At 34.7% G+C, this 15808-nt stretch overlaps 2 protein-coding genes across 3 annotated transcripts in view; both read right to left on the bottom strand.

The window, feature by feature from the left end:
* Positions 1-7742, bottom strand: part of LOC107582697 (integrin beta-7-like) — a 19643-nt gene extending 11901 nt beyond the window's left edge. The window contains exons 1-8 of the mRNA XM_016268624.1: positions 7694-7742; positions 5220-5283; positions 5038-5117; positions 3650-3848; positions 1738-1908; positions 1344-1585; positions 1058-1213; positions 834-929 (exon numbers count right to left, since the gene is read on the bottom strand). Coding sequence (XP_016124110.1) covers positions 834-929; positions 1058-1213; positions 1344-1585; positions 1738-1908; positions 3650-3848; positions 5038-5117; positions 5220-5283; positions 7694-7696 — 1011 coding nt within the window. The 5' untranslated portion in view covers positions 7697-7742. The remainder of the gene's footprint in view (positions 1-833; positions 930-1057; positions 1214-1343; positions 1586-1737; positions 1909-3649; positions 3849-5037; positions 5118-5219; positions 5284-7693) is intronic.
* A 1007-nt stretch (positions 7743-8749) lies between these two features.
* The window catches only part of LOC107582696 (ATP-dependent 6-phosphofructokinase, muscle type-like), a 16398-nt gene continuing 9339 nt past the window's right edge, over positions 8750-15808 (bottom strand). For both annotated transcript variants that reach the window (XM_016268622.1, XM_016268623.1), the window contains 16 exons: positions 15347-15455; positions 15131-15226; positions 14946-15038; positions 14737-14862; positions 14137-14201; positions 13972-14035; positions 13677-13823; positions 13517-13587; positions 12750-12837; positions 11325-11477; positions 11067-11231; positions 10918-10979; positions 10656-10767; positions 10435-10534; positions 9183-9288; positions 8750-9059 (listed from right to left, as the gene is read on the bottom strand). In XM_016268622.1, coding sequence (XP_016124108.1) covers positions 8924-9059; positions 9183-9288; positions 10435-10534; positions 10656-10767; positions 10918-10979; positions 11067-11231; positions 11325-11477; positions 12750-12837; positions 13517-13587; positions 13677-13823; positions 13972-14035; positions 14137-14201; positions 14737-14862; positions 14946-15038; positions 15131-15226; positions 15347-15455 — 1693 coding nt within the window. In that variant the 3' untranslated portion in view covers positions 8750-8923. The remainder of the gene's footprint in view (positions 9060-9182; positions 9289-10434; positions 10535-10655; positions 10768-10917; positions 10980-11066; positions 11232-11324; positions 11478-12749; positions 12838-13516; positions 13588-13676; positions 13824-13971; positions 14036-14136; positions 14202-14736; positions 14863-14945; positions 15039-15130; positions 15227-15346; positions 15456-15808) is intronic.

The raw sequence follows: 15808 nt of genomic DNA, 5'->3' as shown, positions 1-15808 counted from the left end.
TTAATTTCATTCACATGTGTTTCATAAACACATAATCCTTTATGGATTACAATCCACCATCAAAATTATACATTTAATTATTCCAGCTGCTGTGAGAATATGCTATAAACGATCCATCACCTGCAGCATCCTCACATGCGATAGTCTAGTAGCCAGGACAACTTCTTTATGTTTACAGACGTGACGTAATGACGCAGTGCCATGCTCGAATTTCCCGTGAAAACCTACCCATACCACTCAAATTAGAAAACATTATTATAAGATAACCGTTGTGAATCGGGCCAAAGTAAGGCGATAGTTTTGAGCACTGGCTGGTTATGTACTTGCTCAAATATTGATTTCTGATCGTTTTTAACCAAAAACAAAGTTATGGACTGCAGCTTTAAATTATTATTATTAAATATATTTAATATCTAAATGTATATACAATACTGTTCAAAGGTTTGGGGTTGATAAGATTTATTTTGTTTTTGAAAGAAGACTCTTATGCTCACCAAAGTTACACAGAAAAAAAGCACAAAAGCTGTCAGTGGGGCGTAACCTTTTCAAAAGGTACACTTTTATACCTTTAAGGTACCAATATGGACCCTTTAGGTACAAATGCGTAGGTACTGCCCCAGTGACAGCTTTTTGAACCTTTTTTTCTGAGAGTGCGTATTTATTTGATCACATGATCGCATGATCAAATTAAACACTTATAAATTATTGCAAATTTTATTTGATCATGCGATCATGTGATCAAATAAATATGCACTCTCAGAAAATCCCAAACATTTTTGGGAGATTCTGTAATCCCAAACATTTAAACGGTGGTATAAATAATTCCCACACACCTTATATGCTGGATAGATGCCCTCAGTCACAGCAAATATGAGCTGAATATTGTTATCCTGCAGAACCCTAGATACATGGCCCACTGATGGGTAATCCTGTAGGACAAATTAAAATTATTTTATGTCTTCACATACAAACTATACCACTTAAACTGCTTTTTTTTTGGCATCCATCTACAACAGAAAACACAAAGAATGTTCATCATTAAATGTGCAATACTCACATAGGCTCTTCCATTATAGGAACCTTGATCACTGAGATGACACTGTCCATTATGTGGCTGAAAGACACCACCTAGTCGTCCATCTCCTGCCATGTGGAAAGTATCATCAGATGTGTAAACCAGAATCCGTGTCACATCACCCCATCTGATCTTATCCTGTGGGGAGGAATGGAAAAATAAACCTTTTTTATGTAGCTACTATGGTGAGTTGTGGCTGAAATTATCGGTTCGAATCTGATTCTTTACATGCACCATATACTACACAGCGTTAACATGCAGTTTTCACCTTACAGACCGCAGCCTGCATAATGGCATCCAGACCAGCCTCAGGAGCGTCCAGGTTGCCAGAGATATTCTGTTTGCTAACTTCTCGTTCAAACTCCCTGGCATCGTAAGTCAGGGGCAGGACATTCTTAAAACTGAAAGCTGGTTGGCAGGTATCTATGCGATTGGGGCAGGGGTTCTGACGTCTTGCCTTCACCTGACTGACATACGGCAACATCTCCTTATCAACAAAAGACCCGAAACCTGAAAGGAGGAGGAAAGGCTTCGGATGAATGACAGTAATACAGCTCTAATTCTTTACAATTGCAGTTCAAATAGTTCTATTTTAATTTTATTAAAATGTTATATCTTTTTATATTTTTATGTTAGTATTTCAAGTTAGCATATTGTCTCACCGATCCGGACAGTGTCTGTGATGGCTCTCAGCTTCTTTAGGATTTTCTGCCCCAGGGTTTTGATTTGTTCCAGATCATCTTTCATGGAATAGCTCAGATCCATCAGGTAGTACAGATCTATAGGGTAACCCTTAGCCCTCTTAAACTCAACTGTGAATTCATGTGGAACTCCTGCACATTTAAAAGGAACAATCAGAAGAAACGAGTTAAAGACTGCAGAAGCACGGTTGTTTTTTTATATAGTTTGTGCTAGTTGTCTTGTGTGGCCAATTTGTATTATTTTTATGTGTAAGCTACATATGACTGTACATCTTTGCTGCATAATAATACATCTGCATTCTAAAGTGTATAATTACACTAAAGTGTAAATGCTTTGCAAATGGCTTTAAGCTTATATTCCAATATGTTGCTGCATGCTGTTATGTGTCTGAGCCGAAGTCTTAATCTCACCAACTCTGAGTGTGATGTTGATATTCTGAGGTTTGAGTTGGACCACATTTTCACGATCGCTGCTGAGGTCACTGTTCTTCACATAGGTCAAGGGATGTTTTCCAGGATTGATCACATGATCCTCTTTACATCTCCTGGCCTTCAGAGCCTCGGGAGAATCACATCGCCGTTCATTTGACTCACCTGATTTCAGGAAGTCCTGCATTACAAGGAAATTTGCATAACAAGCACAATCATTTAATAAATAAATACAATAATATTATTATTATGACTACTCTGAAAAAATAGGTGTAGAAAGAATTCACACATATATTGCTAGTAAATTTCATAATCAAAGAAATGGCAAGTAAAACACTGAATTAAACATAACATTTTGAAGTAGAAAAACTGAAATGGCATTTTGTTGTAAAACGTACTCCAATAACCTTTTGAATAATCTTTTATTTACAGCTTCAAAGAAATATATTTTTTATAGTTTACAAAGTGATTCACAGTTGCATTTTTAATTTGTCATGCACATTTCTTGTCTTTTTCTTTATTTTGTAACTTCATATGGTAACATCTAAATTAACTTCAAATATTATAATAGCACTTATTAACTGAATCAACCTACACCAAGTCATATTAAGGTAGAAATAATGATTTAAGCTCACAACTGTTTTTACTTTTACTATTTAGGAGGGAGGCATAATTTTTGTTAAAATGTAATAATTGATTTTTATTATTATTTTTATTATCAAATTGCTGATTCTTTTTTTCCCCCATATATCCATGTTTAGAAATGTGATAATTGTCTATTTGATTGTTTTATTGATATATTGATTTTAAAAATACAGAAATGGTAAATTTATATAATACAAGGTAGCCTAATTGCAAACAATGTTTAACAATCCATTTTCTTCTGAAGTCTTCCGAAATTAACTAAAATACTTTGAGCGTACTCTATTTTAACATTAAAAAGCAGGAAATAGTAGGCGACATGTTCACAACAGATCATCTACAATAGACTGCATATAGTGTTGTAACACTGCCTACATTGCTTAGTTTAGGAAACAGACTATGCCATTAAGGTCACCAAGTGAGGAAAGTGATCAAATGTATGAGCATGAATTGCTGAAGAAGCAGCTGATTAATTTGCACGCAAAGAAAAACATGCTCAGCCACAGGTACCACAGCAGGAAAAGGGCACGCATTGCAAAGAGCAACCTTAAAAAAATTTGTCAGGATTAAACGTATAATGGTTGCTTTGTTTCTCAGCTTTCTCTTTTCTCAGTTCTCTCAGGCTGACAAATTTGTATGTGCAAGATACATATGACTGTGCATCTTTGCTGTATAATGTTACATCTGCATACTAAGGTGTATAATTACACTGAAGTGTAAATGCTCTGCACATGGCTTTAAGCTTATGTTCCAATATGTTGCAACATGCTGCTGTATGTCTGAGCAGAAGTCTTATGCTCACCAACTCTGAGTTTAATGTTGATATTTTGAGGTCTGAGTTGGACCACATTTTCATGATCGCTGCTGAGGTCACTGTTCTTCACATAGGTCAAGGGATGTTTTCCAGGATTGATCACATGATCCTCTTTACATCTCCTGGCCTTCAGAGCCTCGGGAGAATCACATCGCCGTTCATTTGACTCACCTGATTTCAGGAAGTCCTGCAATACAAGGAAATTTGCATTACAAGCACAATCATTTAATAAATAAATACAATAATATTATTATTATGACTACTCTGAAAAAATAGGTGTAGAAAAAATTCACACATATATTGCTAGTAAATTTCATAATCAAAGAAATGGCAAGTAAAACACTGAATTAAACAACATTTTGAAGTAGAAAAACTGAAATGGCATTTTGTTGTAAAACGTACTCCAATAACCTTTTGAATAATCTTTTATTTACAGCTTCAAAGAAATATATTTTTTATAGTTTACAAAGTGATTCACAATTGCATTTTTAATTTGTCATGCACATTTCTTGTCTTTTTCTTTATTTTGTAACTTCATATGGTAACATCTAAATTAACTTCAAATATTATAATAGCACTTATTAACTGAATCAACCTACACCAAGTCATATTAAGGGTCAAATTAGGTAGAAATAATGATTTAAGCTCAACTGTTTTTACTTTTACTATTTAGGAGGGAGGCGTAATTTTTGTTAAAATGTAATAATTGATTTTTATTATTATTATTATTATCAAATTGCTGATTCTTTTTCCCCCCCATTTATCCATGTTTAGAAATGTGATAATTGTCTATTTGATTATTTTATTGATATATTGATTTTAAAAATGCACAAATGGTAAATTTATATAATACAAGGTAGCCTAATTGCAAACAATGTTTAACAATCCATTTTCTTCTGAAGTCTTCCGAAATTAACTAAAATACTTTGAGCGTACTCTATTTTAAACATTAAAAAGCAGGAAATAGTAGGCGACACGTTCACAACAGATCATCTACAATAGACTGCATATAGTGTTGTAACACTGCCTACATTGCTTAGTTTAGGAAACAGACTATGCCATTAAGGTCACCAAGTGAGGAAAGTGATCAAATGTATGAGCATGAATTGCTGAAGAAGCAGCTGATTAATTTGCACGCAAAGAAAAACATGCTCAGCCACAGGTACCACAGCAGGAAAAGGGCACGCATTGCAAAGAGCAACCTTAAAAAAAATTGTCAGGATTAAACGTATAATGGTTGCTTTGTTTCTCAGCATTCTCTTTTCTCAGTTCTCTCAGGCTGACAAAGACTGACATCTTCTCTTTCCTGATCTCGGGAAACTGATTCTTGCAGCAGGTTCAATTAAACTACAAATTGATTAATTTACCGTACTTACCGTCTGTGTGCACCACGCACATCCAGGACTCCTTATACATTCAGAACACGAAGAGTGAGATTGGCAAAGTGGTTCCTGCCCTAAAATGCACATATACAGATCATTTCAAATAAAAACGCATCAAAGATTGGTTTTACTTTTTAAAAAGGCATGGATGTGATTAAAGAGACCAAGTGCATTACCAAGTATAAACCTCTGTTCCAAACAGTAAAAGAGAACCGGCAAAGCTATCAAAACAGCCTTCATCTGCAGAGAAAAGAGAGATTTATTATACTTCAGAGGTTACAATGACAAAAGCTTCATTTTGAGCTCATTTGATTAACATTTCCTAATTTCTAAAGCATTTCTAATATGAAATGTACCTGTACTAATATTGTATTTCCATGATACCATCCATTTACTAAAAGCACAAAAAAAGTTCTTATTAAACACTTATGTTTTCATATTTACATGACTTTTAATCAAAACAAACTTCTTTCAATGTTTCTTTTTACACAAATTATGTTTCTCTATCAGTAAATTTTTTTAACTGTCATGTTCTCTGGGACCTGAAAAAAATCACATTGAGCCTTATTTTTAATACTTCTGATCTGATGTTCTCATTTTATATTTTACAATAGCTCTTTTGTTACCAAAAACAAACAAACAGAATTTCTACACTTGCGTGACAAACTACACCATATAACAGGCACAAGAAATAAAGAGGAAATATATATAAAAGCACCACTGCACTTCCACCAGACTGCGTACTGTTCTTCTTATGCATGAGAACATACTCAACACCAGAAACCTGACAATGAGTCAGGTGTTACAAGATGGAAGTTTGCAATCCATCTGAAAGTAAGGCGGCAGACAGACAAAATACAAAAGCACAGAATGTCTCTTTGGTAATTGTCGTTCACTATTTAACAAGCACAGAGTCATAGACCGGGTGAGAGACAATAAATGCAAGGGTGACAACACACATTCTTGCATTCTCGCTAAGTAGGACTCACAAAGTAAGAGAGGTGCAACCGCTGTTTGATTTCAAATAGCGAGTGAAAAGAACATTCTCACATTTTTAGGTGTGGGTTGGCCCCGTTTCAGCAACGGAAACATTCAGAGAACAAACAGACAGTATGAGTTACTGCACCTGATGGTGTCTCATTTCATAATTTAGTAAAGCAAGCAGTATGTAGCAATGTTGGGGGTTACGCATTACAAGTAACGCGAGTTATGTAATCAGATTACTTTTTTCAAGTAACTAGTAAAGTAACGCATTACTTTTTAATTTACAAGAAGATATCTGAGTTACTTTTTTTTCCCATTTATTGATTGAAAGCTCTCCTGTCCCCTTGTTGTGAGAAATCGGGAGTAAGATGTTACTTTAGTTCTAGAATAAGTGTGAACATGCATTAATTCATCTCAAAATTAATAAAAACAGTTAAAAGCAACTCAGAATATGACTCAAAGCTGCAATAATTAAATATGTTAAATAATACAAATATCCTTTATGTATTTAATCCCATTTATTTGCTGTTGACCTTCAGTGATCCAGTTCAACCATACTAATAAGCAAAAATTACACAAGATAAACTAATATTTCTTCTTCTTTTTTATTGCTGAAGAGTGTTGAACTTTCTTCTTCTGTGTTCTACTGTACAGACATGAATTTGCATTTCCTTCAGCCTGAGGCTTTTGCTGTGAAAGGGCTTTTATATTTGCCAAAAATAGAACTTTTTATATTAAAAGCAAACAAGCAAGCCCAGCCCAGATTTAAAAAGTAACGCAAAAGTAACGTAACGCATTACTTTCAATAAAAGTACTTTCGTAAAAGTAACTAAGTACCGTAATTAGTTACTTTTTTAGGAAGTAACGCAATATTGTAATGCATTAAGTAACTTTCCCCAACACTGGTATGTAGTATGTAAAATAATAAAGAAATCAGAACTGCTAGAATAAAGTTTGTTACAATAACCTAATACATCCTTAATTAATCATAGAAAGAGAAGTTTGGCAGTAAGTTTTAACAATATGTGAGTTCATATGTATTTTGTTGGTTTTCTAATTAGAAAACCTTTCAACTGTTTTGGGGTACAGGTTAGAAGGGGAAAAAAGCCCTATCCACATTTAATAAACATAATATACCGTCTACTGTATGATGGCACTATGACTAATCGATTCAACAAAAACAATATTAACGTCTAGGTACCCTACAGGAAATTGCATATTAAGTTCATCACGTACACACACAATATTTTCATATTATTATATGGTAGAGTTAGCCTAATATGTCATTACTAAGTCTTTAACCCTTTGAAAAACTGAAAAGGCCAAATTTCATGTTAACTATGGCTATGTATTTAATTAATTTTCTACTTATTTATTGGCTACCAATAGCCTATACTATTTATTTGTTTTACTTCATTTATTAATGTATTTTCTTTCTTAAAAAGAAAGTGGTACACCCAAGCAGTAATTCAATTTTAGTCATCACCACAAGTTTCAGCCTAACAGCACCACAGAAATTAGCTTTTCTTGCAAATTAAAAATGTACTTTACAAACGGTTAGAAGCTAAAGCTGCCAAGTATTAACAACACCTAACCGTTTATATTTAGTTCAAATTCAACACATCGGAATTGATTATTTTTTAATCATTTGAATCGAGTCTCTTACCATAAAAGGAAGATGTCGTGCGGAGCGTGTGAAAGCGAACTCTGGGTCACTGGAAGCGTCACCATCATTCTCATCGGCGTGTCTATGGCTGTCTCAATACTTGAAGTGAGCTTACTACCTAGACAGCCGTTTTGGTCGTTACAGACAGGTGCAACATATTAGGGCAAGTATTGCGGCTATGATGTCAAAAATATTGCACGTGTGTGTGATTCCCCCCCAAAATTGTGCGCCTATGATTTTTAAACGTGCTGTCTAAATAGGCAGCGCACTAGGATTTGAGACACAGCATATTGATCACATCACAGAGGCAGCGCGCAAGGGATACAGGAATAATGTGGTCACTTTACTAAACCTCTTCCTCTTCCCGTCTAGATTTTTGTCTGTCTGTGCGTGTCTTCATTTTGTAACTTTCCCCTCAAGCCAAATGCAACACGCTTAAAAATATTCAAATAAGACGAGAATAGTATTTGCTCACCTGAAGCTATAGCATTTGATAAGAAGTGAGTATTTATTATTTAACGTTATGATGAACATTTTTAGCATTGACTCAAGACAGCATTCATACTAGATTATTACTGTTACTAGGACATTTTCGCCACATGACAGCGCTCTTGTGCAGAAAACTGAAGAAGACTGGGATGTGTAGTAGGATTAGTATATTTGATGTTTTATTTTAATTATGTTAGAATATAATGGGATTTTTTTTTTTTTTTAACTGAGCACTTTGGAAACTAAATTTTGCACATTTTAAATGAAGTCATTTGTTGGCCTTTCAAAACAAAATCCAAAACGCACTGAAATTCTGAAATGTCTTAAAATAATTTCAATTTATGTAAATTGTCTTTCTCCAGCAATTGATATTAATATGACTGTTCAAATATCTATTTTCTGTGTTCAGTGAACGCTTGTAAAATATACAGGTTGCATTTAGTCAGTTTTATTCATTTTCAAACAATAGTACAATTTAGTCCACACATGATCCAAAATGAGAAATCTAGTAGTGAAATGGTAAAAATCCAATTAACACTGAAACAAATGTCTATCAGTGGGGTTTTGTACTTAAAGGCATAATTCACCCAAAAATTAAAATTCTGTCATTATTTACTCACTCATGTAACCCATATTTCCTTTTGTGCTCATATGGTTTTGCAAGAACACGAGGGTGATCAACTGAATGTTCTTTTGAGATTATATGGCTCATTAACCTTTCAATAATTCTGTGTGTGTAGTCTAGACTGTTCCTCTCTTCTTGATAACATGCTCCATCGTAGCTGTCTCTGAGGTGTCCAAACTGATCTTGTATTTTGCCAGAATCTTGAGAATGGGCCTAAGCTTCAGCCACCACTGAGTCTTCGGTATACGATGTCTGGAACAGAAACTGACAGTGTGAGCACATGAGGATGCAGTGATAAGGCAGGCTTCACTCATTGAATGACAATGTGTACAATGAAGTGAAACAACGGTAAAATGAAACCGAGGGATCACTCACTCAGAGTCAGTGTCCTCTTTGAGATCAGAGAGAGGCTGGAAGATCATGGCTCTCTTCTTCATTCCCAGAACACAGGCAGAGTCCGGTGTGTTAGCAAAGATACGTCCTGCTCATATGATGATATATGAATGAAAGACATTTATGGAAAGACAAAAATAGAACATTATTCCCACAAACAGGTCAGGTTCATATGGAAGACATTTTCCATGATATACGCTACACTTTGGTGCTCCATTGCTTTTATATGCATTAAAGGTTGTGAGAATTATTAGATATGTTATACTATTTTCTAAGACAAAATTAACCTAACATGAAAAGTAGCTAGTTAAAACACATTCAATCTCATTATCCCCCTCTTAAAATGGTGATTTTGGCCTTTCCCACTTTTTGACTAACCATCAATTGCAAACACAGTCGAGCCATAATTGTGACACCGATATTCAGTTTATTATAGTAAAGCATGTATATGTATATTTTTTCATTATTTATTAATTGAAATATTTTTCAATTATTAGTAGTAGTTGTGATATTTTTTAAGGTGTGTTTATTTAATGTTTGGTTATACACACGTGAACCATAATTGTGTACAAAATTTTGGCAGAAAATATTCATAACTACTTCACATAATATAATATTATTAATATTAACATAATATTCACACTTCACATCACATTTTTTATTTTTTTTTATTTTTTATTTTTTTTTATAAAATGAATACAAAAGACAGCTTGAATGCTAAAACATCTCATTTACATATTTAGTTTGACTTCCTAAAGTTGACCGTCACCATTTTTTAAAAATAAAATCTCTCTCTCTCTCTATACATATATATGTGATATTTCAGTTTTTCTTTTTTAATAAATCTGCAAAAATGTCAACAATTCTGTGTTTTTCTGTCAATATGGGGTGCTGTGTGTACATTAATGAGGAAAAAAATTAACTTAAATGATTTTAGCAAATGGCTGCAATATAACAAAGAGTGAACAATTTAAGGGGGTCTGAATACTTTCCGTACCCACTATATATATATATATATATATATACACACACACATACAGCGCTGCTTGAAAGTTTATTTATTTCTGCATAAATATAACTAGGGTGACTATATGTCCCCTTTTTCCCGGACACGTCCTGGTCAGGATTTGTATATTGCCTAAAATATCCAGGTTTCAAGTCCTGTAAAAGGCAAGTGCTCTGGTTAAAATCCTTTTCCTCAGCCGTCCACTCATTGAAATTACTGTTCACTCACCATGTCTGTAACACTCCTTCAGTTTTTCAGTCAACCACAACACTGCTTTAGCACCCATCTTTGTGCCAAAGTTCCTATCAAATGGTGTAGGGGTTCCACCCTGAAAATACCATGAGAAAAATTTGTAATTGAGCCCAGGCCCCAGAGATAATGACAAGGGAATTCTCAGCTCAGTTATAATGTTAAAAACAAAGAATGCTATCAATATTGTACACACAGACCTGCTGCATGTGCCCAAGCACATTCTTGCGGCAGTCAAAAACTCCCTTGCCCTCTTCTGAGTACAAGTTGAAGATAAAATCTGTGGTGTAGTTTGCATTACATTTCTCATTCCTGAGGGAAAACAGTTTGATGTTATTTAGAGTGCTGGTGCAAGAATTAAATAAGACCAGAGTCATTTGTCTAGATTACTAGAGAAGTTGACTGAATGTAAAACAGAGAGCAAAAAGATGCAGAAACACATTGTGTGACAGAATGACCAACCTAAGGATGAGGCCTCTTTTCACTGTGGTCTTCATTTTCTCCAATAAGTGCTCCACGTTTGTCTACCTCCCAACCAGACATTTAATGGTTAAAAATAAACAAAATGAGATACATTCAATCAAACATCAATTAAACCAAGCATGTTTTACCTCCAGGTCGTGAATACCAAATTGTTCTTCATAGATATAAGCAGCATCAGCCCCTGCAGCCAGTCCTGCCATGGTTGCCAGATATCCACAATATCCCCCCATTGTTTCAATGATGAAAACCCTACGCTTTGTTCCAGCTGCGGATTGTTTGATTCTATCGCATGTCTTAAAAGACACAAAACAGATGCTTACACTTATAGTTGGGGACTTACATGTCTGTGAACTGTATATTCATTTTTATAATATGTGGTTTCTCACAGTTGTGATAGTATTGAGAGCAGTATCAGCACCGATGCTGAAGTCTGATCCAGGAATGTTATTAGACACAGTAGCTGGAATAACAACCAGGGGAATACACAACTCCTCATATTTTTCTCTGGCAGTCACTAATTCCAAACCTCCAACAAAGGCCTAAATAATACAGAGAGAGAGAGAGAGAGAGAGAGAGAGAGAGAGAGAGAGAGAGAGAGAGAGAGAGAGAGAGTACGCAAGAAGGGGAAGCAGAAAGGTGAGGTAGTAGCATGTGGACAAAAAAAATTTTTATTCATATAACACTGCTTTAGCACCCATCTTTGTGCCAAAGTTCCTATCAAATGGTGTAGGGGTTCCACCCTGAAATACCATAAGAAAAGAGATAATGACAAAGGAAATCTCAGCTCTGTTATAATGTTAAAAACAAAGAATGCTATCAATATTGTACACACAGACCTGCTGCATGTGCCCAAGCACATTCTTGCGGCAGTCAAAAACTCCCTTGCCCTCTTCTGAGTACAAGTTGAAGATAAAATCTGTGGTGTAGTTTGCATTACATTTCTCATTCCTGAGGGAAAACAGTTTGATGTTATTTAGAGTGCTGGTGCAAGAATTAAATAAGACCAGAGTCATTTGTCTAGATTACTAGAGAAGTTGACTGAATGTAAAACAGAGAGCAAAAAGATGCAGAAACACATTGTGTGACAGAATGACCAACCTAAGGATGAGGCCTCTTTTTACTGTGGTCTTCATCTTCTCCAGTAAGTGCTCCACGTTTGTCTACCTCCCAACCAGACATTTAATGGTTAAAAATAAACAAAATGAGATACATTCAATCAAACATCAATTAAACCAAGCATGTTTTACCTCCAGGTCGTGAATACCAAATTGTTCTTCATAGATATAAGCAGCATCAGCCCCTGCAGCCAGTCCTGCCATGGTTGCCAGATATCCACAATATCCCCCCATTGTTTCAATGATGAAAACCCTACGCTTTGTTCCAGCTGCGGATTGTTTGATTCTATCGCATGTCTTAAAAGACACAAAACAGATGCTTACACTTATAGTTGGGGACTTACATGTCTGTGAACTGTATATTATTTTATTTTATAGTGTGTGGTTTCTCACAGTTGTGATAGTATTGAGAGCAGTATCAGCACCGATGCTGAAGTCTGATCCAGGAATGTTATTAGACACAGTAGCTGGAATAACAACCAGGGGAATACACAACTCCTCATATTTTTCTCTGTAATTCCATAATTCCAAACCTCCAACAAAGGCCTAAATAATACAGAGAGAGAGAGAGAGAGAGAGAGAGAGAGAGAGAGAGAGAGAGAGTATACGTAAGAAGGAAGCAGAAAGGTGAGGTAGTAGCATGTGGACAAAAAAAATTTTTATTCATATTGTAAGTAGTATTTGGAATTTTCTCACCTCAAACCCTCCAATGATAACCAGGGCGTGGATGTTAAACTTGGCTATATTCAGACTGATCTCTTCAATCATTCTAGCTGGCAGTGACCTCCAGAGAGAGACAAAAACAACAACTAAATGCTGGAACTCACACTACATACACTACCATCCAAAGGATTTTTTTGTTCACCAAAGCTGCATTTATTTGATCTAAAATACAGTCATAGGCAGAAATCCCGAGGTGGGGGGTTGTCCACCCTAAAAATATGATTAAAAACCAGGCTGTGTATTGTAAATAACAATGTTTTATACTTCAAATAAATGCTCTTGAGAAATTTTATGTTTTGTCCCCCCCCAACTGTTAGACGAAATTTACGCCCATGAATACAGTAAATATTATTGCAATTTAAAATAAATGTTTTCTATTTTAATATATTTTAAAATGTAACTTATTCCTGTTATAGCAAAGCAGCCATTATTCCAGTCTTCAGTGTCACATGATCCCTCAGAAATGATTTTAATATGCTGAGTGATTTGGTGCTCAAATTTTTTTTTCAAATTTTTATCAATGAAAGGAAAACTGTTGTGCTTTTTGATAAACAAAGTTCAAAAGAATATTTTCACATTATAAATGTCTTGTACTGTTACTTTTGTAAATGTGTCCTTGCCGAATAAAAATATTAATTTCTTAAGAAAATCCCTTACTAATGTAGTTGAGTTGGAATATTAAAGCACTATTAAGAGATATAAAATGAATTCATATGAATTAATGAACAGTTCTTTTGTACCTCTTGGTTCCTAAATTAGAACCGCCTTTGCCTGTCCAGCCTCCCACATAGCCCCATGTCATTGGTTCAATCTGTGAAAAGCAGGAGACAGAGATGAAATTGAATTGATGCATTCCTTCATATAGACTCATGGATTCCTCGTGTATGTTAAATACTTTACAGTTCCGTGTGCAAGTCCATCAAAGCCGTCATGTACAGCTAGCATGCTGTGTCCTTGAAGGATACCGATCCTGACGGCTGAACGGACTGCTGCGTTCATTCCTGCACATGGAGCTCCCACGTTCATGATAGCTATGTTTATATTACTCTAAAGAAAGAGTGAAAGATGGAAGGAGGAAGATGTTAAAAAAGCACAATTTATAAATATATAGAAGAGGTAGAGAAATTCATACATATCTGGAGTAAAGCCTAACAAAAAGGATAAACTACATGATAAAATGATGCTTGTTATATACCTTCACGTCTGGGGCGGTCACATGGGCCAAGAGTTTATACGTGTTCCAATTGTTCTCAAAACTCCTGCAGAAGAGAAACAACAAATCAATCACAAGATCAGTTTGTTATAACAAAAAGAAAGAAAGAAAGAAAGAAAGAAAGAAAGAAAAGGATAAAGAACTCACTTTCCCCTGAGCTTAACAGCTTCCTCAAATCTGCCCTCTGCCATAGCTTTGGTTACTTCTTTTGTCTAAAAAATTTAATAAGAAGATGTATTACAAATTGAATCACATAACAAGGGTACAAATCAACAAACCAAACATTTGGATCAATATGTTTATGAAAAAAATGAATAAATGAATAATAAAAATATATTGAAAATGATACAAAATTACACTACCATTCAATAGTTTGGGGTCAGTAAGATTGATTTTTTTAAATTAATACTTCTACCCAGCTAGGATGCATTAAATTGATCAAAAGAAACAGAATTTTCTATTAATCAAGGAATCCTGAGAAAAAATGTTTTTCCACAAGAAAATTAAGAGAAAGAAAATTTCTTTCAAAAACATGAAAAAATCTTACTGACCCCAAACCTAAACTGCAAATTATATAAAACTATAAAAGAAACCCCAAACGTATTCACTTAAATTAACTTTACTTAAATTTATACTAAAATTATATAAATAAATAAAAACTTATCTGTACATATCTGATTTGGGAAAACAGCAGTTTGTTAAAATACCAAATTGAAACCAAGGCAGGATGTGTCTGTGCCTGCTCACCACTTGCACACACTCCATAAGAGGCAGTCGAACAGCCATATTTCCAGACAGACTGACCACACATGCAGGGGTGTCAGGAGTGGCCTCTAGCAACGCCATCACAGCCTCCACCCCCATCCTACTGCCCTGAGAACAAGACAGACAGGGAAGACCTATTGGCAGCATGTTACAGATGCATCAAATAAACAAAATCTGAATTCTAATCATACCAAGATTCTGTCAAAGGCTGAAGGTGTTCCTCCTCTCTGCACATGACCCAAAATAGTGGCGCGTGTGTCAAAGCCGAGCTTCTTAGTGACCAGCTAAACAAACACAAACAATTGTGAAGAATTAGCCATGCCATGTTAAGTACCAGCTGATAAAAAAATCCCAATAATCATATTTTTATGCTTACGTTCTTGATAATATCACAGGTGATAGGTTTGCCATGGCGATCCAAAGCACCTTCTGCCACAATGATGACATTCAAACGATTGCCAATGCTTCTTTGCTGCACAATAAAGACAGCATAATGACATTAGACAGAATATAATGATGATGTTGACTATGATGATTAAAAAAGGCAGTGTATAGATCTTACATAAGTAAGGTAAGTAAGGTAACATCTTACATAGGTAAGTCTCCTGCACAGATGGTCCTCCCATCCTTCATCTGGAGGCATTTCAGGAATAAAAACCCAGTCAGCGCCACACGCCAGGGCAGTGATTAAGGCCAAATATCTATATATACACATAAACATATACATACACTCTTGGTTAGAGGCAGAACATAAGAGAAACACTGCATTGTGATAACCAGGGTAATTATAGAACTTTTAACTAAAATTAAAATAAAAAAAATATGCTAGAAATAAAATAAATTTGAACTGAAATAAAATATAATTTTCAGTTAGTATAACTTGATGTACTAAAATAACTAAAACTAATTAAATAAAATAAATAATGACTAATAAAAATGACACAAACACAACAAAATTACTAAAACATTAATTAAAATTACAATTTAAATACAAAAATGAATAAACTCAAAAAAAAAAAAAAAATATATTTTAAAAAAAAACAAAATAATTTTC

Source organism: Sinocyclocheilus grahami, unplaced genomic scaffold (assembly GCF_001515645.1).
Source record: "Sinocyclocheilus grahami isolate Dianchi unplaced genomic scaffold, SAMN03320097.WGS_v1.1 scaffold47.1, whole genome shotgun sequence".
In the NCBI taxonomy this organism is placed as follows: domain Eukaryota; kingdom Metazoa; phylum Chordata; class Actinopteri; order Cypriniformes; family Cyprinidae; genus Sinocyclocheilus; species Sinocyclocheilus grahami.
Note: the sequence above shows the minus strand (reverse complement) of the source record. Positions and strands in the feature narration are given on the sequence as shown.